The 27,143-nt window shown below is 54.3% G+C and overlaps 1 protein-coding gene across 2 annotated transcripts in view; it reads left to right on the top strand.

The window, feature by feature from the left end:
* Positions 1 to 26,669, top strand: part of TENT4A (terminal nucleotidyltransferase 4A) — a 45,113-nt gene extending 18,444 nt beyond the window's left edge. The window contains exons 2-13 of one of the 2 annotated variants that reach the window (XM_064270460.1): positions 1,522 to 1,645; positions 3,498 to 3,544; positions 4,134 to 4,254; positions 10,722 to 10,829; positions 11,943 to 12,071; positions 15,012 to 15,225; positions 16,798 to 16,924; positions 18,152 to 18,252; positions 18,858 to 19,030; positions 20,146 to 20,304; positions 21,486 to 21,650; positions 24,518 to 26,669. In XM_064270460.1, the coding sequence (XP_064126530.1) occupies positions 1,556 to 1,645; positions 3,498 to 3,544; positions 4,134 to 4,254; positions 10,722 to 10,829; positions 11,943 to 12,071; positions 15,012 to 15,225; positions 16,798 to 16,924; positions 18,152 to 18,252; positions 18,858 to 19,030; positions 20,146 to 20,304; positions 21,486 to 21,650; positions 24,518 to 24,709 (1,626 nt within the window). In that variant the 5' untranslated portion in view covers positions 1,522 to 1,555 and the 3' untranslated portion in view covers positions 24,710 to 26,669. Of the gene's footprint in view, positions 1 to 1,521; positions 1,646 to 3,497; positions 3,545 to 4,133; positions 4,255 to 10,721; positions 10,830 to 11,942; positions 12,072 to 15,011; positions 15,226 to 16,797; positions 16,925 to 18,151; positions 18,253 to 18,857; positions 19,031 to 20,145; positions 20,305 to 21,485; positions 21,651 to 24,514 lie in introns of both variants that reach the window. The other variant, XM_064270456.1, reaches the window with a different exon arrangement.
* The last annotated feature ends 474 nt before the right edge of the window (positions 26,670 to 27,143 follow it).

Genomic DNA, 27,143 nt, shown 5'->3' with positions numbered 1-27,143 from the left:
TCTTGGCATTTAGTAGATATTTGGGAAAAATTTATTGTGTTTCAGCATTGCATTACTTGTTACATTTTTGGATCTATTAAATATGGGCCTATGGTTGTGTAAATTGGAAACCATACTTGGAGGGAGATGTTTTCTTGTATTTGATTTTTTTTTTTTTAACACGATAAAATTAGAGCCCAGTGGTGGGCCCGCTGACTTTGCGGGTGTACCACGAGCAGGGTGCTTAGTGTTCACTTCCTTCCACGAGAGTCTGTGGTGCTCCTGGTGGCCTCGACTGGCCTTCACACCTACTGCAGGGTGTTTGGAATGGCTCTTCCAAAAGGGGGTGGTTTTGGGAGGGGCAGGGAGGCACTACTTTGTGTGAGAGAGAATTACGGCCTGCTATGCTGTGACTGGTTGCTGCTACTGCACTAACCACTTCTTAGTTTGTCTTTATTACTCAGACGTAGAATGGAAGCAGGTGAGTTTGAGTAGTTCTAATTCTCTGGGATTGGGTAGTTGGGCTGACCCCACATCTTTGATTAAACCTTTAAACTAAAACAGGTTGACCCATCGTTCCTACGGGCTGCGGTGCTGGTCCTTGGCCCTGAACCTCAGCTTCCTGAGTGGTGGTGGCAGGGCTGGCCTCCAGCCCTTGTGGGTGGCAGCACCAGGCGGCTCCTGAGGGTGAGTGTGGCCTCAGCTTTGAGCCACTCTCCTGGAAATGCCAAGCTAGATCTGGACCCGCTCTCGCCCTCCTTATGGGGTCCTCCAGAGAACAGCCCGATGTCCAGTAAGCCAGCTCTCCTCGCTCTGGGCCGTTCTCTGTAGCATGGTGTGTCTGTGGATACTGGATGTAGGGAGTCCTGAGCAAGCCTTTTTGGGCAGACCTGAATGTTGAGGCCAGGGTCTCCTATATTCCCCGAGGACTTGAAAGTAGTCTTGCCTCGGGGTCCCCTCCCTGCCTCGGCCTATTGCCCAGACCTCGAGTGAGGAGCGGTGGCCCTGGTGGGTCAGGGGTCAAGGCTACAGCTGTGGTCTGTACTGGGGCTCAGGAATTGGAAATCATCATTCAGCTTTCATGGATAGGACTTTTTTTTTGAAAATTGTTTAACCATATTTTTACGTAAATAACGTGCGCATTATACATTTTTTGCCGGTTGCACAACCCTGTCAGGCTTTAATTTCCTAGGTGTGCTCTGCGCATTGTATGTGTGGGTGTGTCATTTATGTGGGTGTGTCATTTGTGAAAAAATACAGTATTTGATTTTTTTTTCCCCTTAATGTGAAGTCACCAAAATGACTCTTTTTGGATAAGTTTAAGTAAATACCCATTCTCAGCTTGTTGGTATTTGTATTGACAACATTCACTGATGCTTGTCATTGGTACGAAACCACACGGGTGACCTCATTCACCACGAAGCTTCAATCCTGACGTACTTTATGAGAGAAGAAACAGGGTTCTTAACTGATGTAATGACAGAATGAAAGGTCTGGTTAAGTGTGGTTAGAACTCTGCTGTGTTTTTTCTCTGTTCGTTAGACTTCATGAGGAAATAATCGACTTCTATAACTTCATGTCCCCCTGTCCTGAGGAAGCAGCTATGCGGACGGAGGTGGTGAAACGCATTGAAACCGTCATCAAGGACCTTTGGCCGACAGCCGATGTGGGTATCTCCTTCTGTGTTTTTGTCACTCATGCACCCGTCCTGGTCATCCATGAGAGACTGTGTGGCTCTCAGGGTGTGTCCGGGCCAGCAGCGTCAGCCTCACCTGGGATGTGCTAGAAGTGCATCTTCCAGGCCCACCTGGACCTGCTGCGGTAGGAGCCCTGGGGGCCTCCAGGTGATTCTGATACTACACGTGAACACGCTGCCCGAGGGAGGGCTGCCTGAGGGAGGGCTTTCCAAATCGTGTGTGTAAAAACTGTGTGGGGGACGGTGTCTGACCACCTCTAAGCCCACGAGGGGGAAGGAGAATCAAGGTCCCCAGCCCAAGGCTGATTCCTGTGAGGCGGAGGTTAGACGTGTCTCCTCTCTCCACTGTCTTTACCAATTCTGACAACAACCGTTCCTCCCACGGCACTCTGCTTCTCTGCTGGGTTCCGTAAGTCACTGCAGTGGCTACGGAGACCTCACCATACTCACTATGGCGGGGTTTATTAGGGAAGGAGCAGTTACAGTTCAGGCTCAGGAACACTCAGGATGCAGCTCTTCCATCAGGACAGCCTCTCCCCAGCTGTGCTCGTGGGCACGCCTCTTGTGGCCCTTGGCCTCTGCCCAGAGGCACCCAGCTTTCTCTCTCCATGGGCCGGGAAGCCCACTGCATCATCTCCTGCTGCTGGGTCTCTGCCGCTGCTTCTTACTGCCTTCAGTGTTACAGCTTCCTGTCTGTCTCCTGGTTCCAGGAGCTTCTCAGTGCAGGGATCCTGGGTCCAAAAGGCATGCTTGCTCTCAGTCCTTGGTGGTGGTGGGATCCTTTCTTTCCCTCCTCTGGGGTGCCTCATCCCAAACTCAACAGGATGGCAAAATTGGCCAATCCTTTCGGTGGGCCGCAATTACTGTATCATATTATCCTGCCCAGTCACTTGGGTGGGAGTAACAAGACCATGGCTAGACACACAAAAGTGATCATTCTGGGGCGCTGTGGCACTGGGTTTTGGGTGGTTGTTTTCTTGCCTTTAGTCAATCTCAGGGCTGGAAACTTTATTCTACTCCCTACAGTGGTGTAGTGATGTGTGACACCCGGTACAGAAGCCTAGTGACGTGTGACCCCCCCACAGTAGTCTAGTGATGTGTGACCCCCCTACAGTGGTGTAGTGATGTGTGACACCCGTTACAGGAGCCTAGTGACATGTGACCCCCCCCACAGTAGTCTAGTGACGTGTGACATCCCCTACAGTAGTCTAGTGACACGTGATCTCCCCCGTACAGTAGTCTAGTGACGTGTGAGCAGTCATGTGGATGATACTGGTTCTTTCATCACTCACCAGTCTCACACAAGTGAGCCAGTAAGTGCTGGAGCTGAGGTACATGGTGCTGGAGCACAGAGCTTGCCCTCGACTATGTTGGTCCTGGCCACACCAGTCAACATGGGCTCCGTGTTCTGATGGCTCATCTTCCTGTCTGAGAGCCTGGTGGAACCTTGCTCTTGGTGCCCTCTTTGAGAGGTTATGTGACATTCTTGGCTCCAAACTTGCATGAACCAAATGCTGCCCTGGTGCTTTATTAGGGCTGGAGAAACTGGGGGTTTGCAGCTGGCTCTGGAAAGCTCTCTGTTCTGAGCAGGGTTGGGGCAAGGCCAGTAATTGGTTCATGTCTTTGAGTTTGTAAAAATTTTTTTCTGGGGCAGATCTTAAAGGAATCAGAGGATTTTTTAGTTGGTTGTTGGGTTGTTTTCTTCCAGCCTGCGAGATAGCTTTAATTTTCACACGTGTACCAGCAGGGCCTTTGAGCTCAGGCAATGCAATTTGACCACTTGGACTGTTGGTGTGTTTATGCCCGGCACTCTTTCTTGCAGGTGCAGATATTTGGCAGCTTTAGTACAGGTCTCTATCTCCCAACCAGGTGAGTACTGACCCTTCTGTGGGATTCACCTCAGGTTTACCTGGTGGGGGCTGGGGGGTTGTGCGCGTGAGCATACTGAAGGCTGAGCATAGGTTCCTTGTTCAGAACAAGGCTAGAAATGCCAGCTAACACAAGACACTGAGGGGCACAGGTGGCCTGGGATCCCTGGGTCAGTGGAGGGTGGTCTGGGATAGTTGGGTCAACAAAGGGCAGTCTGGGATTGCTGGGTCAGTGGCAGGTGGTCTGGGATCACCAGGTCAGCGGAGGGTGGTCTGGGATTACCAGGTCAGTGGAGGGCAGCCCAGTGCAGATACGGCACGAGCAAGCATCAGGAAATGGGACCCTCCTTGTGGTTTTAGAGGGGTGGCATTTTCATTATATTCTCATTTACTTACGAATGTTGGGACAGTCTTGGAACCTTTTTGCTGTTTATCTTGTCTCAAGCAGCTTGTAAGGTGCCTTCTTTCCCTGAGATTGCTCCCTTGGTGGAATTTTGTTTGGGCCTCTGAAGAGGCTGCTTACCCCAGGGGAGGGTGTTAACTACATGGGGAGGGGAGCAGGACTTAGAGGAACTTCTGCTTCTGTCCAGTGACATCGACCTGGTGGTCTTTGGAAAGTGGGAGCGGCCGCCTCTGCAGCTGTTGGAGCAGGCACTGCGGAAGCACAGCGTGGCCGAGCCGTGCTCCATCAAAGTGCTGGACAAGGCAACGGTGAGTGCGGCCTCGCCCCGGCCCTGTGCCCTGGCGCACCACAGCCTAGGACACCACAGCCCTGGCCCACCATGGCCCCGGTCCTACGCCCCATCCCACCACAGCCCTGGCCCACCACAGCCCAGGCCTCATACCCCATCTCACCACAGCCCTGGCCCACCACAGCCCAGGCCTCATACCCCATCTCACCACAGCCCTGGCCCACCACAGCCCCGGCCCACCACGGCCCCAGTCCTATGCTCCGGCACACCACAGCCCTGGCCCCACACCCTAACCCATCACAGCGCCGGCCCACTACAGCCCTAGTCCTACGCCCCATCCCACCACAGCCCTGGCCCACCACAGCCCAGGCCCCACACCCCATCTCACCACAGCCCCGGCCCACTACAGCCCCGGCGTACCACAGCCCAGGCCCCACACCCCATTCCACCACAGCCCATGCCCCACACCCCATTCCACCACAGCCCAGGCCCACCACAGCCCAGGCCCCACACCACATCTTACCACAGCCCCAGCCCACTACAGACCTGGCCCACCACAGCCCAGGCCCCAACCCTATCCTATCACAGCCCTGGCCTACCACAGCCCCAGCCCCATACCCCACCCCACCACAGCCCCAGCCCACCACAGCCCAGGCCCCACACCCCATCTCACCACAGCCCTGGCCCACCGCAGCCCTGGCCCCACACCCCATCCCACCACAGCCCTGGCCCACCGCAGCCCTGGCCCCACACCCCATCCCACCACAGCCCCGTCCCTACGCCCCATCCCATCACAGCCCTGGCCCCAAGCCCCGTCGTACCACAGCCCCAGCCCACCACAGCCCTGCATCTCAGCCCACCACCCCAGCCCACCACAACACTGAACTCTGGCCCTGTGTCCTAGCCCACCACAGCCCCACACCCCAGCCTCATGCCCTGGCCCACCACAGCCTTGGTCCACAGTAGCCCTACGCCCTAACCTACCACAGCCCTATACCTTGGCCCTGTGCCCCAGCCCTCCACAGCGGGCCTCCCCAGCTGGCCTGTGAGTACCGTTTCTCAGCACTTGTTGGTTACAGTCTGCAGCCTTCTCTACTTCTGGTTTGAGCGTGCCTGCACTTTGGTTGCGTTAGCGTGATCACCAACACCGATGTGTTAGCAACAGCCTGAGCTGTGGAACTGGTGGGGTCGTGGAGGGGTCGTGGAGCTTTCTTGGCAGTATAGGGTGTGGTGGTTCTCCTTTGTTGGGATGAGTGAGGAAAGGAGAGCCACACCTGAGACAGGACGCTGACCGTCAGTGCTGCTGCCACGGGCTGCACAGCTTCACGGTCAGACTTAAGAAAGAAAAGCACTCATGTCTCTTTGTTGTTCAGAAGAGGTGCATATAGGAAAGCCTCTTTTCTCAGGGACAACTTGGAAGATGAGATGGCTTTTGCTGTGTGCTTGTCAAGATTATTACTTTAAGGCCAGACCCTGTAAGTGACCTGCCTGTGTGACACTGCTAGCTTGCCTGTCCTGTAGGCCGATGTTTCCTTTTCAGATGGGCACTTCGTCTCACATGAAGCTTCACCAATATCCTTCTGGCTGTTGAGAAGCTTGCTGGAAGCTAAGGTGGGAGGTTGATCTTGCTGACGGGAGTAGCAGCAGAGCATTTCTGGGTGCTCACTACTTGTTGGGGTGCGTGTTTAGACTGTATGATGTAGGCACTGAGGCGTGCACTGGGAGGAAGTGAGCATATTAGTGCCTGTACCTACCGTGACCCTACCGTGGGCCGATCATGACACGGGAGGTGAGTGTATTAGTGTGTGTACTTGTCGGGTCCCCACTGTGGGCTGATCACAGCACAGACGGGGGTGAGTGTGTTAGTGTGTGTACCTGCTGTGTCCCCACTGTGGGCTGATCACAGCACAGACAGGAGGTGAGTGTATTAGTGTGCGTACCTGCTGTGTCCCCACTGTGGGCTGATCACAGCACAGACAGGAGGTGAGTGTATTAGTGTGTGTACCTGCTGTGTCCCCACTGTGGGCTGATCACAGCACAGACAGGAGGTGAGTGTATTAGTGTGTGTACCTGCTGTGTCCCCACTGTGGGCTGATCGCGGCACAGACAGGAGGTGGGAGTATTAGTGTGTGTACCTTCTGTGTCCCCACTGTGGGCTGATCACAGCACAGACAGGAGGTGGGCATATTAGTGTGTGTACCTTCTGTGTCCCCACTGTGGGCTGATCACAGCACAGATAGGAGGTGGGCGTATTACTGTGTGTACCTGCTGTGTCCCCACTGTGGGCTGATTGCGGCACAGACAGGAGGTGGGCGTATTAGTGTGTGTACCTTCTGTGTCCCCACTGTGGGCTGATCGCGGCACAGACAGGAGGTGGGCGTATTAGTGTGTGTACCTTCTGTGTCCCCACCATGGGCTGATCACAGCACAGACAGGAGGTGAGTGTATTAGTGTGCGTCGTGTCCCCACTGTGGGCTGATCACAGCACAGACAGGAGGTGAGTGTATTAGTGTGCGTCATGTCCCCACTGTGGGCTGGTCATGGCACAGACAGGAGGTGAGTGTATTAGTGTGTGTACCTGCCGTGTCCACATTGTCGGCTGATCACAGCACAGACAGGAGGTGACTTTATTAGTGTGTTTTATACCTGCTGTGTCCCCACTGTGGGCTGATGACGGCATACACAGTAGATGAGTGTATAAGTATGTGCCGTGTCCCTGCCATGGGCTCATTGCGGCACACACAGGAGGTGAGTTGGCTGAAGCCATGGCACACTCATCTTGCTAGGAATGGGGTGCTGCTCTAACAGATAGCTAAAACATGGAAGTGGTTTTGGGATTGGGTAATGGGTACAGGCTGAAAGAGTGCGTTGTAATTGACTTGTTTTTAACGGTTTTGGGTTTTTGGAGTAGTAAAAACCTAGATTACATCGAAGACAGTCTTAGTAGAATTATGGATGTCAAAGAATTTTGGTGAGGGGTCAAAAGGAAGTGAGGAGAGCCACAGAGATAGTCTGTATCGTCATGGTGCTAGCAACCAAATGTTGCTAGAAATGTGGACGTTAAATGTGCTTCTGGTGATGCTTCAAAAGGAAATGATGAACATGTGACTGAAAAATGGAGGAAGGGAGATGCTTTTTATGCAGTGGCAAAGAACTTGTCTGAATTATGTTCACATGTTTGGTAGAAGGTAACACTTGTAAGTGACGGACTTGGATATCTGCCTGATGAGATTTCTAAGCAAGATCTTAAAGAGGCTGCATGGTTTCTCCTTGCCACTTAAATAAAATGCAAAAGGAAGGAGATGGACCAAAAATGCACTGTGTGAAATGAAAACAGAACTTAAAGATTTGGAAAATTATGTCGTACAAACTAAGGACACATGTCCTAGAAAGATCACCAAGAATGTTGCTACACAATCTTTTGGTAAAGAGATTAAGCCTGTGATCGATAGATCTAACCCGCTACCACATCAGAAAACCCATTAGCTTAGACTAAAGGGGACAGAGAAATGACAAAAGGAAAGCTGTGTGCTTCTTGTAATTGTGCAGGCAGGAATAGGCCAAAGGAGCTACATCTGTTCTCTAAGAAAAAGAAAAGGACCATCCCTGGAGTAGCTCGTAGATGAGCAGAGCTGTTGGAAGGAGCATGGGAAGCAGGGGCTTCTTGGTTTCAAAGGGTGGGGTCACAGTCTCCTGGATCTTAGGTTTCAAGAGTCAGATCTTGACCAACTCAGTTGTGGAGTGTGGGGGTGCCATTAAAGTGTGCCAGGGGATGGGGTCACTGCCCAAAGCTGAGAGGTCGAGGTTATCATGCCCAAGGGGCAGAAGAATGGGCCAGCTACTGGGGCTGAGGCGGTGGGGTTGACACTAAGATGGACTAGGAGAATGGGGCTGCCCAAAGCCCAAGTAGCAGAATTGGTGTCCCAGTGGGCCTGGAAGGTGGACCTGAAGCCCAGGGCTGAGGGGCGTCCACCCAGAATCCAAAGGGCATGGCTAACACCCAGAGCCTGGAGGGCAGGGCCAATGCCCAGATGGTCTCAGAGAAGAGAGGATTATTTTCAAGCCTTGGGAGCTAATGTGAATTGTTCTGCTGGGTTTTGAACTTGCTCAATGCCTGTTACCCCTTTTTACCTTCCAGTTTCTCCCATTTGTAGTGGAAATGCCTGCCTGGTGCCTGTTCCACTGTTGTATTTTAGAAACAGATATGGTGTGGCTGGCGGATTCAGACTGCTGACCTTTGGGTGGAGGGACCCAAAGACCACGCCTGCTGTCCTAGGGCGGCCACTGCAGGACGCCCAGGCATCGCATGGCGTTGAGTGACTGCACTGTCTGAGCCCGCACAGCCCTCCCATCTGAGGTGTGGACTCTGCAGGATGCCCAGGCATCACATGGCGTTGAGCGACTGTGCTGTCTCAGGCCACACAGCCCTCCCTGTTGTGGTGTGGACGCTGCAGGGACGCACAGGCATGCGTAGTGTTGAGCGACTGCACTGTCTCAGGCCACACAGTACTCCCTGTTGTGGTGTGGATGCTGCAGGACGCCCAGGCATCGTATGGCGTTGAGCGACTGCGCTGTCTCAGGCCACACAGCCCTCCCCGTTGTGGTGTGGACGCCGCAGGGACGCACAGGCATGCGTAGTGTTGAGCGACTGCGCTGTCTCAGGCCACACAGCCCTCCCCGTTGTGGTGTGGACGCCGCAGGGACGCACAGGCATGCGTAGTGTTGAGCGACTGCACTGTCTCAGGCCACACAGCCCTCCCCGTTGTGGTGTGGACGCCGCAGGGACGCACAGGCATGCGTAGTGTTGAGCGACTGCACTGTCTCAGGCCACACTGGCCTCCCTGCTGTGGTGTGGATGCTGCAGGACACGTGGGCATTGCGACTGCGCAGTTTCAGGCTGCATAGCCCTTGCCTCTGAGGTGTGGGCTCTGCAGGATGCACAGGCATGCGTGGCGTTGAGCCAGCCACGTGGTCTCAGGCCACACAGCTGTCCCCACTGTGGCGTGGATGCTGCAGGACGCACAGGCATTGCGTGGCGTTGAGCGACTACACCGAGGCCACATGGCCCTTGCCTTTTTGGCCATGGGGTGTGTGTGCACCGTGTGGGCAATCAAGAGGGCTCATCCCCCGTGTCCTCTTGGGACACCCTGCTGTGCCTTACAGCACCCACTCTGTGGGTCGCAGTGAAATGCCATCATGCCCAGCAGGCAGAGGGGAAGGGTGTGTTTCAGGTGAAAGCGTGTGTATTTTGAACACCCACCAAAAATAAGTATTCTCTAGTGTAGCTATTAATTTCCTAAATTTGGGGGTGTAGCCTGTGTATATGGCAGTGTGCGAGTGTAAGGCAGGTGGGAAGCATGAGTGTTTGGGAAAGTGTCTATGGGTGTGAAGAAGGGGCTTCCCGTGGTGGCCATGTGGTCCTCGAGTGCCACCTGCCGGCAGACTGTGCCCCGCTGAGCAGGCCCCGAGCAGCCTGGGCTGCTTCGAGACACGCACACGGTGATGAATTCTCCTGGAAATCCGCAGCCACAACAGGCACTGCCTGGCGAGGACGGTGACTCCGCATGGTGGCCATCGGCACAGACCGGCCCTCCTGGCACTAGTGTGTCCTCTGGGCAGGGGCCCCCGGGTTTATGTTTTAAGCCCCGATTCAGGCGTGGGCTGAAAGTGTTTTTATGCTGACTTTCCCCCAGGCTCTTTTAAACCTTTCATTGGACCCTGACTGTAGGTGCAGGGAACATTAGTTTTCATTCCTTCCTGGTGGAGGAAACAAAACCTACCCTTTTCTCCTGAAAGGACAGAATTTGGGGCGGGGGGAGGGGGTGGTTTGTGGTCTGAAGGAGTCATACTTGGGCAGCTTTTGTGAGGCTGGTTTTCAGAGTCTTTTTGGTGACAATTGTCATCGATGTGGGTATTTCCAAAATAGCCTTTTATTCTCTGATGTGTAAAAAAATTTTTTTTATTTTAGTTAAATGCTGTGAAAGAATGAGAACCCAAAGTAGACATGTTTGGAGAAGTATTATCAGTACAAAGCATTTTAAAAACGGCTTGGAGGTTACTTTGAATATTTTCAGAAATTCTCCCAAACATGACTGCGGAGGACCAAGAGCTGCCTGCTGCCCTGTGCCTGAGGCCACTGTGGCGGGAGCTGGCTGCGCAGGGGAGCTTGGGACCTGGTGCTGGGGCCTTCCTGCCCACCTGCCTTCTGCACCTGTCCCCTGCTGCTCCCCCATCACAGACAGGACGCAGTGGCCGCAGTTGGCCCCGTGGTGGGGGCAGGCAGGCCAGAGGACGAGCTTTTGGAGGGACTGGCTTGCAGGGCCCGGTGAGGGTAGTGCCTGGCAGAGTCCCCTTCTTCTCATCGTTACGTCTAGGGGTGGGTGATCTCTCAGTCCCTTTTGAGAGTAAGGAAAAACCACTCCTCTTTGCAGCTCAGGAAGTGCTTGGTGGATATTAACACTCACTTTCCACTAACCATCTTTGCAGGTTCCGATAATCAAACTCACCGACCAGGAGACGGAAGTGAAAGTCGACATCAGTTTTAATGTGGAGACTGGCGTCCGGGCAGCCGAGCTCATCAAGAGCTACATGAAGGTCTGTCCTGCCCTCCGCGCCGTGACCGGGCTCTGCGCGACACTGGCTGACCTGCTCTTGTGAATGCCACTGTTTAAGCCTACTGTGGTGGCCTTGAGTGGTAGAGGGTGGAGCAAGATCATGCATCCTGTGCCGCCGTTTCTAGGGGTGCCTAGACGTGATGTGCCGCTGGGCTTCAGACCTGCATTCTGTCGGTGGCCATTCACAGAGCTGAGCCTGGTCGTCGAGAGCTTGGGAGCTTTTTTTCTCCTTATTGCAAGCCGGCGACTGTTGGCAGATCAGGCCCTCGGGAGCCGACTGAGCTCCATGTGCTTCCTACTTCTTCACCAGGGACTGTGTATGCTGATGGAGGGAGGGGAGACTTGTTTCTCACACTGACACGTCGTGAGCACCACTGTGCACACGGGCTAGTGGGACCGACATACTTTCGTGCCATTGTAGCAGGAGTGGCGACATTCTGAAGGCGAAGCTGCCACCTTTTTCAGATGCGGCTCTTCTCACAGACCTCGCTCGTTTCCTTTCCTCCGCACCACCGTTTCTCTGTAGGGTTGTTTCCTCCCCAGCAGAGCACCCTCACTGACAGCCCCCTTCTCCAGCACCCTGCATGCCTGCCCCCTCTCCTCCCACCCTGCCCTTCTGGAAGACCTGTCCGCTGGCTCGTGGTGATGCCACTGCCACTGCCGCAGACTCTAGTCCCTACCCCCATTGCCTGCGTTTCATCTCGGGTGGTGGGATGTTGGGACTGGCCCTGGGCCTCCCCACGTCTTTTGCTGCCCCCCCAATGCCTGCACACCTTGGGCCAGCCACGTGGACCTGTGGGCATGTGACTGTCAACACGCTCACTGGTCTTCCCTGGGCACCTTTCTGCCTGCAGACACTTCCCAACAGGCTGAATGGTAACCTGGGGTGGGGGCCACATCTGGATTGTGATGACTCCTGGTGCTTCAGGCAGTTCTCAGGCCCCTGAAGTGTGAGGGCAGCTGGGCTCAGCCTTCAGACGGGCATTGGGCTTGACGAAACTTCTACATGTGAAACTTGCTGTGTGGAGTGTCCTTGAAAGCGTATTAACTAATCAGTAATGGATCTGTCTTGTCTTCTTTTTGGGATTTACAGAAGTACTCGTTGCTGCCGTATTTGATTTTAGTATTAAAGCAGTTCCTCCTGCAGAGGGACCTGAACGAGGTGTTCACAGGTGGAATTAGCTCCTACAGCCTCATTTTAATGGCCATCAGCTTCCTGCAGGTGCGTATGCCTTCTGGGTGCTCAGGTCTCCCCGGCAGCCCTGGAGGCCCTTCTGGGGCCCGTTTGGGCCATAGGTCATGGAGTAGAGGTCAACTTTTGATTTTAAGAACCTCCTTGGGTCTTGTTCCTTGGAGCTGATTTGTAGCCGATTCAACACTTAGAGCAGGGAGGGCTCATCCGGGTCCATAGTTGACTACCTGTCGATCCAGATTCAAGGGAGAACTCTTTGTACCTTTAAAAAAGTTGTGTACCCTCAGAGAGGTAAAAAGCTATGTTTCTGGGTGCTTGGCTGTGTTTATGTTACAAGATGGTTGCAGAGCTGAATTGGGCACTTTATATGGTAATAAAATTTAAAAGCCAGCTTTCTCACATCAACAAAACATCAGTATTTTGCCTCAAATCATATAGTGTTTGTCTTAGTCATCTAGTGCTGCCATAACAGAAATACCACAAATGGATGGCTTTAACAAAGAGAAATTTATTTTCTCACAGTCTAGTAGGTTACAAGTCCAAATTCAGGGTGTAGGCTCCAGGGGAAGGCTTTCTGTCTCTGTTGGCTCTGGAGGAAGGCCCTTGTTCTCAATCTTCTCATGGTCAAGGAGCTTCTCAGCACAAGGACCCTGGGACCAAAGGACGCATTCCATTCCTGGTGCTACTTTCTTGGTGGTAGGAGGTTGCCCATCTCTGCTTGCTTGTTTAATTTCTTTTATATCTCAAAAGAGATTGAAGATGCAACCTATCCTGTAGATTGAGTCCTGCCTCATTAACACAACTGCCTCCAATTGTGCCTCACTAACATCATAGAGGTTAAGTTTTACAACACATAATCCCACAGGATAATTACATAATAATGAAAATCGTGGCCTAGCCAAGTTGACACATATTTTTGGGGGGCACAATTTAATCCATAACACTTACCTAAATGCTAATTGCTTGAGGTATGGGTAAACTGTACATCTATTTGTTGTAGTTGTTAGGTGCTTTCGAGTCTTTTCCAACTCATAGTGACGCTGTGTACAACAGAGAGAAAAACTGCCCGATCCTGTGCCGTCCTCATGATGGTTGTTATGCTTAAGCCCATTGTTGGAGCCACTGTGTCAGTCTATCTTGTTGAGGGTCTTCCTCTTCTTCGCCGATCTTCTGCTTTACCAAGCATAATGTCCTTCTCCAGGGACTGGTCCCTCCTGATAACACGTCCATCCAAAGTATGTGAGACGTAGTTTTGCCATCCTGGCTTCTAAGGAGCATTTTGGCTGTACTTCTGTATTTCTGTTTACATATAAGATATAATTTTGTTACAGCTGTATTATACTTCTTTGTACACATAAAATAACCTCTAAGTTCATTGAAACCATAGTTGTTCATTTACATCTTCTCTAACAGGGTTCTCCGTTGTTTGCAGGGCCCTGCCTGTGTGTTTTAGGTGCACAGCTGTGTTCTTCCCTGTTTATCCCTGGTTTTGTTCTGTGGTTGTGCTTAGCCAGCATCTCATATCTGGGATTTGGCACTTTTCTCACGATCTTTAATACTGCTGATAGTATTGCAGCCAGTCACCCTGGGGTAACTTCGTGGCTTCTGAGGCCCTGTCTTTGCAGAGTGCGTTAACCACAGGGCAGAGGATGTCCCTGCCAGCTTCCTGACAGCTGGCCATCCACGTTCACCTGCTGTTTCCCTCAGTTTTCTGGCCCGGTTTTGAGCTAAGCTCAGCCTCCTGCCCTGAATGCATTTCTTCATCATTCCTGACGTGAACCACTGCAGCAGCCTTGTAGTAATGGCAACTGCTGCTTACTGTACCAAGCACATGGCATGTGCGGCACTGGGCTGTGTGCCCCTTGCATTGGCTCAGGGTCCATGCACCGTCCACGACCTTGCAGTGAGTGTGGAGGGGGTCCATCTTTGTCTACATGTCCCCTCCTGCCTTCATGGTGCCTGAGTCCTTTGTGCCCTGAGTCATGACTGTTGTCCTCTGAGCTCACTTCAGGCTCGCTGGAAGGAAGATAGGTCTTGCACCTGAGGCTTGCAGGTGTGCAGCTGGGGACAGAAGGCAAGGATTCAGGTGGGGGTAAAGGTGGAGCAGGAAGAAGAACCCACACTTGTACCCTGGAAACCCTCAGGTCCCCAGAAGCCAGGGTTCCTCTGAACATCAGTGCACTTGAGGCCTTAGGAGAGGCCTTCCCAGCGGCGCTGTATGTCAGCCTTCAAGTCCTTGTGCTTTTGCCAGGACTCCACCTATGTGTGGACCTGGTGGATGTTCCGTGTCTTTGATCCTAGCTGAGAGCCAACGGCCACATGTGGCTAGAGAGCCAGCTCCGAGTCTTAAACATCGCCTGTTTTAAGCATAAATAGCCACGTGCAGGTCTAGACTGGTGAGTTGTGACTGCTGTCTCTGACTCCAGGGCTGGCCGTAGTACGTCCTTCACCTGCCTGAGGGATGTGCGGCCCTGAGCTGGGCCTGATAGCGGCCTGGATGAGAAGCGGGTGCAAGTTTGCCTTCAGCATTACGAGGCGATGCTGATCACCTGTGCACGTTAACGTTGACGAGCTCACACTGGTTCTGTGTGGTACTGTGACTCGCTCAGTGGGTTCCCTTTCAGAATAATGAAATTACATCTACCTACTGAGTCTCTGTAGGCCATGGTCCGCTTGTTTACAGGATTGGGAACTGGCGGTTAACCAGGCATCTGTGTTTGTAGGGAATTACCGTATAGATCACCAATTTCAAAGAATTAAAGTGTCAGATGGAAGTTCGGAGGACAGTGTTTAATTTCTGTCCAGTAGCCTTTATGGGCCGAGGCTGTTCAGGCTCTGGGCAGGCGGCCGGGCCGGCAAGGGACTGGACAACACGCAGGGCTGCCCGGGGCCTGCGGGCCGGCCTCTTGACATGCACTGTCCCCCAGAGGGACTTGAGCCCGACCCCACGGTGCCTGCGTTGCTTTATAGTTGCATCCGCGAATTGATGCCCGGCGAGCGGATGAAAACCTTGGGATGCTGCTGGTCGAGTTTTTTGAACTTTATGGAAGAAATTTTAATTACCTGAAAACCGGAATTAGAATAAAAGAAGGAGGTGCCTACATCGCCAAAGAAGAGATCATGAAAGCCATGCCCAGTGGGTACAGACCGTCAATGCTGTGCATCGAGGACCCTCTGCTGCCTGGTGAGGGCACGCTGCGGGGGGTGGGGGCCCGGGGAACGTGGGATCAAGGACCCCTGCTACCTGGTGAGGGTGGGTTTGGGGGGGCATCAGTGCAGGAGGTGGGGGACTGGGGAACATGACACTAAGGACCCCCTGCTGCCTGGTGAAGGCATCCTCACCATGGGGGGTGCTGGGCGAGTGGCGCTGCCAAGGGGCAGGGGCATCAAGGACCCCTTGCTGTCAACACCCAGGGTCATGGAGGGGAAGTGGGCACCAGCAGGGGTTTGGGGAGTAGGGAATGGGGCCCCGAAGGCCAAGGGCAGAGTGCCGCATCTTGATGCGGGTTCCTGTCATCAGAGTAAAGGGTGTCGCTTTTTCAGGATTCCTCATTTAATACTTTTCATTAACTTAACTGCGTTTTTAAAAGATTTCCGTTTTCTGATCAACCAGGAAAATGTAGACGGTAAGGATTAAGGAGAAAAGATTTTCTGGTTAAAGAAATACTACTCCTCACAATAGAGCATCTGCAGCCCAGATGTGTGTGACAGAACAGTGACACACACCACACCATCCTGCGTGGTGGCGTTTCCCCAGCGTTCCCACCTGGACACTGGTGCTCCAGCAGTCGTCCTAGTGAAATGGTGCCCAGCATGCAGGCGGGTGCCACGTGGAAGGGGCCCAGGTCGGTCTCCAGCATCCCAACTTGATCCCCGTAATGTGTTTAGGAAGGTTCCTACCCCAAACTATCCCCAGTCTTCCGACTGGAGAAATCCGTGGGCTGCACGTTTTCTCTTATTTGACATTTTTCTAGTGGTAAGTGAGGTTAACCACGTTACCCATCCACTGCACAGGTGCTTCCTGAGCCCCCGCTGGGTGTCGGGCGCTGCTGACTGCTGGTGACAGGGTCAGTGGGGTATTGGAGGGCCCTGCCGACCGCTGGCGACGGGGTCAATGGGGTGGCGGAGGGCCCTGCCGACTGCTGGCGACGGGGTCAGTGGGGTAGTGGAGGGTGCTGCCAACCGCTGGTGACGGGGTCAGTGGGGTGCTGGAGGGCCATGCCAACTGCGGGTGACGGGGTCAGTGGGGTGCTGGAGGGCCCTGCTGATGGCTGGTGATGGGGTCAGTGGGGTGCTGGAGGGCTCTGTGGGTGAACCTGCCCATGGTGCAGGCAGCTGCAGGTGAACGCGACCATGGTGCAGGCAGCTGCAGGTGAACGCGACCGCAGTGCGTGCAGGGTTCCCGTCCGCAGCCTGTTAAGTGTGGGGTGGCTTTAGGACTCTGTCATTCTCAGAGCAGTGACCTCAGTTGGCATGACAGCATTTGGGTTGGGTGGCTCCCAGGCCCTCAGTAGGGCTCATCCCTTGTGAGGGGCTAGTGGACCCCATAATGCACTGTCCCCATCTGTGTCCATGTATGGGCACACCTGAGATGGCCCCACTGGCCGCAGTGCGCACGTCTGTAGGTATAGTGTCTGCACGGCCCACCCTGGTGGCCCTTGCTGGCGGGCCTGGGACTGCTGCGTTGGGAGAGCCACCTCGAGTAACCTTCATCACTGCTGGGATGCTGGCTGACCTGCCTGCCTCTCTGCTTCAGGAAATGATGTTGGCCGGAGCTCGTACGGGGCCATGCAGGTGAAGCAGGTGTTTGACTACGCCTACATCGTGCTGAGCCACGCTGTGTCGCCGCTTGCAAGGTCCTATCCCAACAGAGACTCAGAGAGGTAAGGGGAGCCATTCACCTGTGCTGAGCCTCACACCTGGCCGCGGGACTCGTGTCCATGGAGTTTGTTAGTGGGGTGTTGGGTAGTGCAAGCGGTTTGTGCTCGGCTCCTGAGAGGTTGGCAGTTTAAACCCACCTAGTGGCACCATGGAAGAAAGGCCTGGCAATCTGCTTCTGTAAAGATCACAGCCGAGAAAACTCTATGGAGCACAGTTTACCCTGATACTCATGAGGTTGCCATTAATCAGGAGCAACTCTGTGACAACAAGTTTTTTTGGTCACATTTTAGTGGCATTTGAAGACTTTGGTAAAGGAAGACTTTTCAGGGATTATCATAGCCGACCATGTTTGATTCATTTATGGTCCCAAAAACTTGTTGCCATCTAGTCGATTCCGACTCATAGCGACCCTATAGGACAAAGTAGAACTTCCCATAGGGTTTCCAAGAAGCAGCTGGTGGATTCAAACTGCCGACCTTTTGGTTAGCAGCCAAGCTCTTAACCACTGTGCTACCAGGTCTCCAATTTATGGTCCAGTGTTGAGAAATTTCTAATTTCAGAAGTTAGCATTTTCTTCAGGGTATTTTCTTTTGGGAGATGAATTTCACCTTTTAAAACTCTTGGACATGAAGCTTTTTCTCAGGCAGTCTCCAGTTGTGAATTTCAGTGTCTGATCCCCTCTCCTGTGCCCCTGGGGTGGGGTGGAGAGTGGAGCATGGTGAGGAGTGAAGGGAGGAATCCTGGTGGCTGTGGTGGTGGCGTTGGTGCTGCTCCTCCGAGCCCTGGGATACGGCGGCTCTGAGGCCCAGCCTTGACCCTCCCTGTACTGGGGTAAGAGTGCCCCGTGGGCTCAGGGAGTGTACCCCCCGTGATCCAGACTGTGCACCGGGCCCCTGGGCCTCCATTCACGCCCCCGCAGTGTGAGAAGGTTTATGCCTGTTCCGAGGGGGCTTCCCTGATTAGGAATTGATTTGAACAGTCTTTGTTCTATAGGAGGACATAGGTTCAAGGACCTGGACATTGAGCGAGCCCACTTTTTCTGTACTGTGGTCTCAGAGCACTTTGGGCTCAGATGTCCTGAGTCACGGGTAGCCTGTAAAGTCACCATAGCTTTTTCACGCTGTCATCACCTAGCTAGATGACATATTGTTAGAAGTATACAGTGACTGCTCATAATAGGCTCCTGTCTCCACGCTGCCCATGGCCCTCACACACACTGTCCTCTGCAGCACCTTAGGACGCATCATCAAGGTCACACAGGAGGTCATCGACTACCGGCGGTGGATCAAGGAGAAGTGGGGCGGCAGGGCCAGCCCATCGCCGGAGCTCGGTGAGAGGTGGTTCAGCCACATTGCCCTTGATTGCTGTGTGTTCCTCATGGCAGACAGCTCAGACTAAGGACGCATCTAGGTTTTCCGATGGGATGCTAAGGTCTTGTCAGTGCTGTCCGGGAGAAAGATAATGTGCGCTGCCAAAGTAATTTTATGGTTTATGTGAAAAATAGAAACAGGTGTAAGTAATGTTAGTAATATATTTATTCAGCCCCATATATGCAAAGTGCTAAATTTCAGCATGTAATTGAAATAAAGTTATTAGTGAGATATTTTACAGGTTTATTTTTTTGGTGCTAAGTTTGTAATTGTGTTATCTTAGTTGAGATCCTAAATGTTCATCAGAAGTATTTGATCTGTGTTTAGATTTCATAAAATTCAGAAGAAAATGTAAGTTTACATACCCAGGTTGTTCCCACCGTTCCTGTTTTCCAGTACCTAAACCAATGATTACTCTAACGTGTGGCAAGGGCTAGGGGTCTTGGTCAGCTGCTCCTGCAGCACCTCTGGTGCGCACGGCCGCTCGCTTGGCTGGTGCTGCCATGGACCACGCACCCTTGCTCAGCTTCCTGAGCAGTGAGACCAGACCCATTTCCCCACACAGACAGCAGAATGAAGATGAAAGAGCGGATCACAGTCTGCAATGGGGAGCAGACCCAGAGCCGAGACCCAGGGTCACCCTACAGCCAGCGTCTGACCCTGTCCCTGTCCAGCCCCCAGCTCCTGTCCTCGGGGTCATCTGCCTCCTCTGTGTCTTCGCTGTCTGGGAGTGACATTGTGAGTGCCCTGGTCCTGCCTGCTCTGCCCTGGCCCCGCCCACTCTGTCCAGGCCTTGCGCACACTGCCCTAGTGCTGCCCCACTGCCTGGCCCTGCCCATTCTGCTCTGACCCCACCCACACTGCCCAGGCCCTGCCCTACTGCCCTGGCCCCGCCCACTCTGCCCCAGCCCCACCCACTCTGCCCTGCCTCCTGTGCCCCAGCTCCACCCACTCTGCCTTAGCCTGCTTTCACTACCTGGCCCTGCCCATTCTGCTCTGACCCCACCCACACTGCCCATGCCCTGCCCTACTGCCCTGGCCCTGCCCACTCTGCCCCAGCCCCACCCATTCTGCCCTGCCTCCTGTGCCCCAGCTCCACCCACTCTGCCTTAGCCTGCTTTTACTACCTGGCCCTGCCCATTCTGCTCTGACCCCACCCACACTGCCCAGGCCCTGCCCTACTACCTGGCCCTGCCCACTCTGCCCCGGCCCCACCCATTCTGCCCCACCTCCTGTGCCCCAGCCCCACCCACTCTGCCCTAGCCCTACGCCACTGCCTGGCCCTGCCCATTCTGCTCTGACCCCACCCACACTGCCCAGGCCCTGCCTTACTGCCCTGGTCCTGCCCACACTGCCGGATCCCACCTACTCTTCCTTGTCCACACTGCCCCGGTACCACTCACTGTGCCTGGCCTCCTCCCCCTCCCCGCCTCTTCTCCCCTACATTCCCACCTACTTCCCAGGTCTCAGGTACTTTGCCCAGGTCCTGCTCACTCTGCCTGGCCCCACCCCCTCCGGCACACACTCATGCACTCCTCCCAGACCCTGCCACTCTCTTGGCCCTGCCTCTTCAGTTACATCTCTGCCCACTCCTCCCAGGCCTCACCCACTTCACCTAGTCCTGCCTCTTCCATGCTGGCTCATCCTTCCTCTGCTTCAGCCCCGCCTCCTGCACATTGGCCCCGCCCTCCATCGAGCCATGCATCCCAGGCATGCATCCCGCGCACTGGCCCTGTCCTCTGCCTCAGCCCTGTCTCCTGCACACTGGCCCTCCTGCCTTCTGCCCCAGCCCCGCCACCTCCACACTGACCCTCGGTACTCAGTGACAGGCTTTCCTTTGTTTCTCTGTGCAGGACTCAGACACACCACCATGCACAGCACCCAGTGTTTACCAGTTTAGCCTCCAGGCACCCACCCCGCTGATGGCCACTCTGCCCACAGCATTGCCAATGCCCAGCAGCAAACCCCAGTCCACTGCTTCTCGAACGTTGATCATGACAACGAACAACCAGGTGTGTGCTGCTGCGGCCTCCCCTGAGGCCCAGGAGGGTCTGAGGGTGTCCCCATCCCGTGATGGTGAGGACAGGTCTGAGGGTGCCCCCTTCCTGTGATGGTGAGGGTGGGTCTGAGGGTGCCCCTCTGCCGTGATGGTGAGGGTGGGTCTGAGGGTGCCCCTCTGCTGTGATGGTGAGGGCGGGTCTGAGGGTATCCCTCCTCCCGTAATGGTGAGGCCGGGTCTGAGGTTGTTGCTCCTCTCATGATGGTGAGGGCAGGTCTGAGGGTGCCCCCTCCTGTGATGGTGAGGCCGGGTCTGAGGGTGCCCCCCTCCTGTGATGGCAAGTGTGGGTCTGAGGGTGCCCCTCTGCTGTGATGGTGAGGGCAGGTCTGAGGGTGCCCCCCTCCCGTGATGGTGAGGGCGGGCCTGAGGGTGGCCCCCTCCCATGATGGTGAAGGTAGGTCTGAAGGCTCCTCCCGACTCGTGTTGGTGAGGGCGGGTCTGACATGACACCTGGTTGACATCACCCTGGTCCAGAGCCCCTGGCCAGACCAGCTGTGGGGACATGACACCTGGCTGATGTCACCCTGGTCCAGCGCCTCTGGCCAGGCCAGCTGTGGGGACGCAGTGCCTGGTTGACGTCACCCTAGTCCAGAGCCCCCGGCCAGGCCACCTGTGGGGACATGGCGCCTGGTTGACATCACCTTGGTCTAGAGCCCCCGGCCAGACCAGCTGTGGGGACACGGTGCCTGGTTGATGTCACCTTGGTCCAGAGCCCTCGGCCAGACCAGCTGTGGCGACATGACACCTGGTTGATGTCACCCCTGTCCAGAGCCTGTGGCTGGGCCAGCTCCATGGACATGGTGCCTGGTTGAAGGGGGTGGTGCAGAGCTTTGCCCATCAGGCCTCTGCAGAGCCTGAGTCACAGTTATTATTCTGGTCACAGCCATTTTGTTGGATCTTTGATGGCCTGTGTCACTGGTATACTTCACACAGTAAGTGGTCTTTCAGAACGTGCAGTGTTTCCGAGTCAGGATAAACCCTGAGAGGTGACAGTGAAACATGACTTCAGGGACCCTTCGTGGAGGTGACTGCTGACGGCCCCACCTCCTGTGGGTTCACGGGTCCAGCTTGAGCCCTGGGTGGTCTTCTTGCTGTCACCGTGGTGCCTCACGGGTGTTCTGTTGTTTCTTTCAGACCAGGTTTACGATACCTCCCCCCACCCTCGGGGTGGCCCCTGTTCCCTGCAGACAGGTCGGCCTGGAAGGCACTCCGTCCCTGAAAGCTGTCCACCATGTGTCTTCCCCGGCCGTGCCCTCCACCGCCCCCCACCCGCTGTCCAGCCCTCACCTGTATCATAAGGTACGTCTGGGCCCAACCACAGCGCCCCCGGCCCCTGGGACTGGTTCGTGACAGGCTGGTGCTCGGCACCTTCTCCGGAGAGAAGTCACGTCCCTCTCGGGGTTTGTTTTCTGGTCACATTTGGCCTTGTGCTTGCTGTACTTCGTAACAAAGTTTAAAAGTGCTAAGGAATTGAAGATGTGGTGTGGTTTGATGAGTTTCAAAACACTGTCTTCACGAGCTTCTCTCTTAGCTCTTCAGTTAAACTTGTCAGCATACAACTGAAATCTGGAGTAAGCAAGGTGCACAATGAAGAATGTTGTTCCCTTTTATCTATTAAATTAATGTACATACAAAATACTTTGGTTTTCAAGAAGCGAATGGTAAAACCTAGAGCTGACATGACCCCTGTGTGTGGTCCTGCGTCACCGTATTCTCCACACCCCTGCTTCATACGCTCTGGCTTTGGACCCAGGGTGGGCAACCTGTGTTTGCTCTGCTTTCTAGAATGTTCCCAGTGAGGCCTTGGGAATCCTTTGTCAGCTTTTCTCATGGCTTCTCCCAGAGTAGATCTGGCAAAGGTGAGAAAGCAGGTGACTATTAAGTCTGTGCATGTGGGCCAGCTCTGAAGGCCGGTGTGTTGGAAAGGAGGCGATCCAGGTCTCCAGGGGACTCAGAGCACAGGGCCAGGAGGGCGAGTCCTCCACTGCTATGAGACCCTGGGGATTCAGAGTGCTGGGCTGGGAGCACAGGGTCTACCCTTGCCATGAATCCCCAGGGAACTCGGAGCATGGGCCTGGAGGCAGGGTCCCCAGTTGCCAGGAGATCCCAGGGAGTCGGCTTAGAGCATGAGCCTGGAGGCGGAGTCCCCCTTGCCACGAGTCCCTGGGAACTCAGAGTGCAGGGCACGGAGGGTGGGTCCGCCCTTGCCATGAGACCCCGGAAACCCAGAGCACAAGGCCCAGAGGCAGGGTATCCCGTTGCCATGAGACTCTGGAAACTCAGAGCTCAGGCCCGGAGGTGGGGTCCCCCCTGCCCCTCTGTCTCACAGTCAGGCCCTGGTGCACTCTTCAGCATATTTTGCTGTATTTATGATTCCTGAAGGCCGGCTCTTCGGGCTGGTGTCGTTGATCCCGGGCCGCTGTATTTGGATTTAAGGACTGAATGGCGGACATCCCTGCTTGGGTTCCACCCCGTCACCATGGCTGTTTGACTGCATTGCCGTGTTCTGTGCTGACCCAGCAGGAGAGTCGGGGTGGACTGGAAGGGTGATGGCAGTCTTCTCTCCTCACCACCTGGTGCCTTCCTCCACCCCTTCTGGGTCACTTTGCCCTGACACCCTCCTGCGTCGACCATGCTTCTCTTCAAAGGCCTGCCTTTGAGGGACTTCACAGTGTGGCGGCGCTCGGGTGACCCAGACACTGGTGGTGGCAGGCAAGGGCTGAGGGCCACGGAGAGCAGCTCCGGCATGTGTCCAGAGTCGGCCGGTGGCTGGAGGGGGAAAGCAGGGATGCCTTGTGTCTGTGGGCAGCATCCGAACGCGAGGATGCCCAGTGGACACGGGTCGGTGGTGCATGCAGCGGCTGCATGTTCTCCCTGTGTGGCACCTGATTTTGCTCCAGTGGAGACGAACACCACTCGTGGTCACCTGACCAACTGCCTGAAGAACTGAGTGTGCACAAGCCCTGTGGTTGTGGTTCTCAGTTTCCATGGACGGACTCTGCCTTGCCTTCTGGATAACAGAACCACAAAGCGGTGGCTTAAACCACAGAAACCCATTCTCTCACAGTTCTGGAGGCCAGAAGTCCAAGTTCAGTTGTCGTCAGGGCCATGCTCCTTCCATAGGCTCCAGGGCAGGGGCCTTCCTTGTCTCTCCCAGCTTCTGGTGGCCCCAGGCCTTCCTCGGCTTGTGGCCACATCATTCCAGTCTCTGCCTCAGTCTCCACACAGCGCTCTCTCCCAGTCTGTGTGTCCGTCCATGCCTTTCCTCTTAAGAGGACATTAGTCCCAAGGACCTTACGGACCCCTCTCTCTGTGCAGTGATCTTAACTCCTCCCATCTCAGTGACCCCATCTTATTGACTCTTCCCACCCCAGCGACCTCATCTTATTGCCCTCTCCCACCCGTGACCTCAGCTTATCGACTCTTCTCATCCCAGTGACCCCATCTTATTGACTCCTCCTATCCCAGTGACCGATCTTATTGACTCCTGCCACCCCAGTGACCCCATCTTGACTCCTTCCGCCCCAGTGACCCTGTCTTATTGACTCTTCTCACTCCAATAACCCCATATTATTGACTCTTCCCACCCTAGTGACTCCGTCTTATTGACTCCTCCTAGTGCAGTGACCCCATCTTATTGACGCCTCCCACCCATGACCTCGTCTTATTGACTCCTCCCACCCCAGTGATCTCATCTTATTGACTCCTATCCCAGTGACATCATCTTATTGACTCCTCCCATGTGTGGCCTTGTCTTATTGACTCTACCCCAGTGACCTCATCTTATTGACTCCTCCCACCCATGACTTCATCTTACTGACTCCTCCTACCCCAGGGACCCCATCTTATTGACTCCTCTCACCCCAGTGACCTCATCTTATTGACTTCTCCTATCCCAGTGATACATCTTATTGACTCCTCCCACCCCAGGGATCCCGTCTTATTGACTCCTCCCATCTGTGACCTCATTGACTCCTCCCACCCATGACTGCATCTTACTGACTCCTCCCACCCCAGAAACCCCATCCTAACTTCACATCTGCAGTGACCCTGTCCGCACCCGTGGCCCGTCCACAGGTACGGGGCGGGAATAGGCTAGGCCTGTTTTCTGGGGCTCCAGCTCCCCCAGGACACACGGCGCTGACCTCCCTGTGTCTCTCCAGCAGCACAGCGGCATGAAGCTATCGGTGAAAGGCTCACACGGCCACAGCCAGGGCAGCAGCCACGGCTCGGTGGGCAGCGGAGGTGTGCGGCCGCCCATGGGGAACCGGGGCCACCACCAGTACAGCCGCACCGGCTGGAGGAGGAAAAAGCACACGCATACGCGGGACAGCCTGCCCGTCAGCCTCAGCAGATAATGGCACGTGGGCACTGCCGCCCGCCCACCCAGACTGACCACGGCCTTGGGCCGCGGCGGCCGTGACGAGACCCACAGCGTCCACATGTCGGCCATGGGGCCCCCGCATCTGTGCTGCCCTCTGCATGTCCTCGTGTGGTGGCCGCGTCCATCCTCCAGAACAGTGCGTCATGCTTGTCTGTGCAGTGTGGGCGCTGTCCTCACCTTCAGTGCTGCTGGGGCTCCGGCCCGCGGGGACAGAGCGTGTGTGTGTGTGTGTGTGTGTGTGTGCGCGCGCACACGTGTGTGCGTGCACAGAGTCTTGTCGATTCCTTTGCAGTTTGGGTTTTGTTTTCCGTTTGTCAGAGGAGCCCCCAACATCTCTCCTCAGCGGATGGGGTTGGGGGTTACCATTGTTTTACTGCCCTCATGTTTTGTTTGAAATTCCAGAACTGTATTTCTATGTAAATATCGAAAACTTATGATTTGTGCAATAACTCAGATATTTTTTATTTAATTTCATATTTTCACGTAAGTTATATTTAAGGGAGGAGGGTTTTTTTAAACAAGCCTAGATCCTTTCCCCAGCTGCATTTTCTAAGTTGGGTTCATTGTGTCGCTGGTTGTCTGAGGAGCATCGTTACAAGTACCACAGGGAGTCGGGGGTTCATTTTGACGTCTTTCCTTTTGGTTGGATGCGTGGCCTCAGTGCGTGAGGGGGGTGACGTGCCGCGCCGACTGGACGCAAGGACGGCTGTGCCTGGACAGACGGCCCACTGTCCTGCCTGCCGCTCAGCCTGCAGTCCTGCTTGACCCCTGAGTTCTAACGTTTTTGGTTTTTGGTTCTCTTAAATAGACAACAAACCCAGCATTTAAAGTGCCAGAACTATAGCCTATTAAAGGGAGAGCAGGCTGTCTCCGTGTAAAACCTTTACAAATGTGAACTTGGAAGTGCTGCAGCCTGTTCTAGTCATGTGAGCCGTAATGATGGGTCTGGTGAGTATCATTACGGAAAACGGTGCCCAGTTTTAGGAATGTGGAGAAAGGGATTATGTTGATTCCGTTGAGGAATCTGTATAGCAGTGTGCATTCGTTCTGCTAAGAGCAACTATCCGGCGAGGACTTCGCGGCTCCATGCGCCGCGAGGGAGCGTCCTAGCGTGTCCGGAGAGCCCGGCCCGGCGCTGTGTCGGGCGGCTGGCCTGACTCGCGATGCATACAGGTATACTATGCAAGTGTGTTCTGCCCTGACAGCCACTGTCCTGTGACCCTGGTTTGATCAAGCGTGTCCCCACTCTGCCTGACCTGAGTTCCCAGAGTACCACGGTTGTCTTGAGGCTTGGCAGCACCTGGCAGGTCCTTGACCCCCTGTTGTGGGACGAGGGGTCTTGGTCCTGCTGACGCTACAGGTAGGTTGAGGTTTGAAGTCCACAGTGGAGAATGCTGAGCGACAGCCATGCCGCCTGGCCGGTGTGTGGAGTGGGCGCCCACGAGGACAAGCGTGCGCTGTGTCTGCCCGCAGGCCCTCCCAGAGGCCTTCTGGAGCAGGGCGCACGTTCTCTCTGCAGTCCTTGGCCGTCGAGGTTACCCAGAATATTTAAAGTATTTAAGTTGTGACCCTACCGATAAAGAAATATTTATAAACCTTGACTCATAGGCCTATTCTCATCTACTCATTAGCAATATTGACTAACCCACACCGAGAGACCACTGCGGAGGCCAGCTGGGGGTGGCGTCCACCGTGTGCACCCTGAGCTGGTCCTGAGGGCAGGGTCAGGCTCCACTCCAGTCGTGGGGGCCTAATGAATTGGCCTGGCCACCACTGTGGTCACATCTGCAGGCTAAGTGAGAAGATATCATGTTTCCATTTTTTTGTGTGTGGACAACAATGTGGAAGCTAAAATTGACATATTTTTATGTAAAGTTTTTCTATTCTTTGATTTTTAATAAACTTTAGAAACCAGTCTTGGGTTTATGTTTGAATGTATGCGTTTCCTTCAAGGGGAAGGGTGGCTTCTATGTTTTCCTATTTTTAGATTTTCTAGATTAGGATAATACCTTGGCCGGTGACCTGATCTAGATAGAATTCACAAAGGCAGATGCCATTTGGGAGAAAAAATACATATTTATTTTGTCATTGGGTTGAGGTGCCAGGCTTTGTACAAGGACTGTACTAGAGAAGCGTGGAAGAAACCTGAACTTGCCCTCACATCCTGATGCTGATACGGATTCCAGGAAAGGGTTTACATGGTCCCGTTCATGTCCCGTTTTTGACAAGCCAACTGATACAATGTTTCTGTGTACTTGACTTCCCGTGAAACATTTATTGCTTCTACGTGTTTGTTCCATTTGTTTTAGTCAAGATCATATTTTAAAACACCGAACAGCTATGATGTAGCTTGAAATGTAGCAGGTTTAGAATTTATAAGGCAGACTCTAAGGGTTCACATGGCAGTG

Source organism: Loxodonta africana, chromosome 2 (genome assembly GCF_030014295.1).
Source record: "Loxodonta africana isolate mLoxAfr1 chromosome 2, mLoxAfr1.hap2, whole genome shotgun sequence".
In the NCBI taxonomy this organism is placed as follows: domain Eukaryota; kingdom Metazoa; phylum Chordata; class Mammalia; order Proboscidea; family Elephantidae; genus Loxodonta; species Loxodonta africana.
The sequence above is the reverse complement of the archived record's forward strand: the minus strand, read 5'-3'. Positions and strand labels throughout refer to the sequence as shown.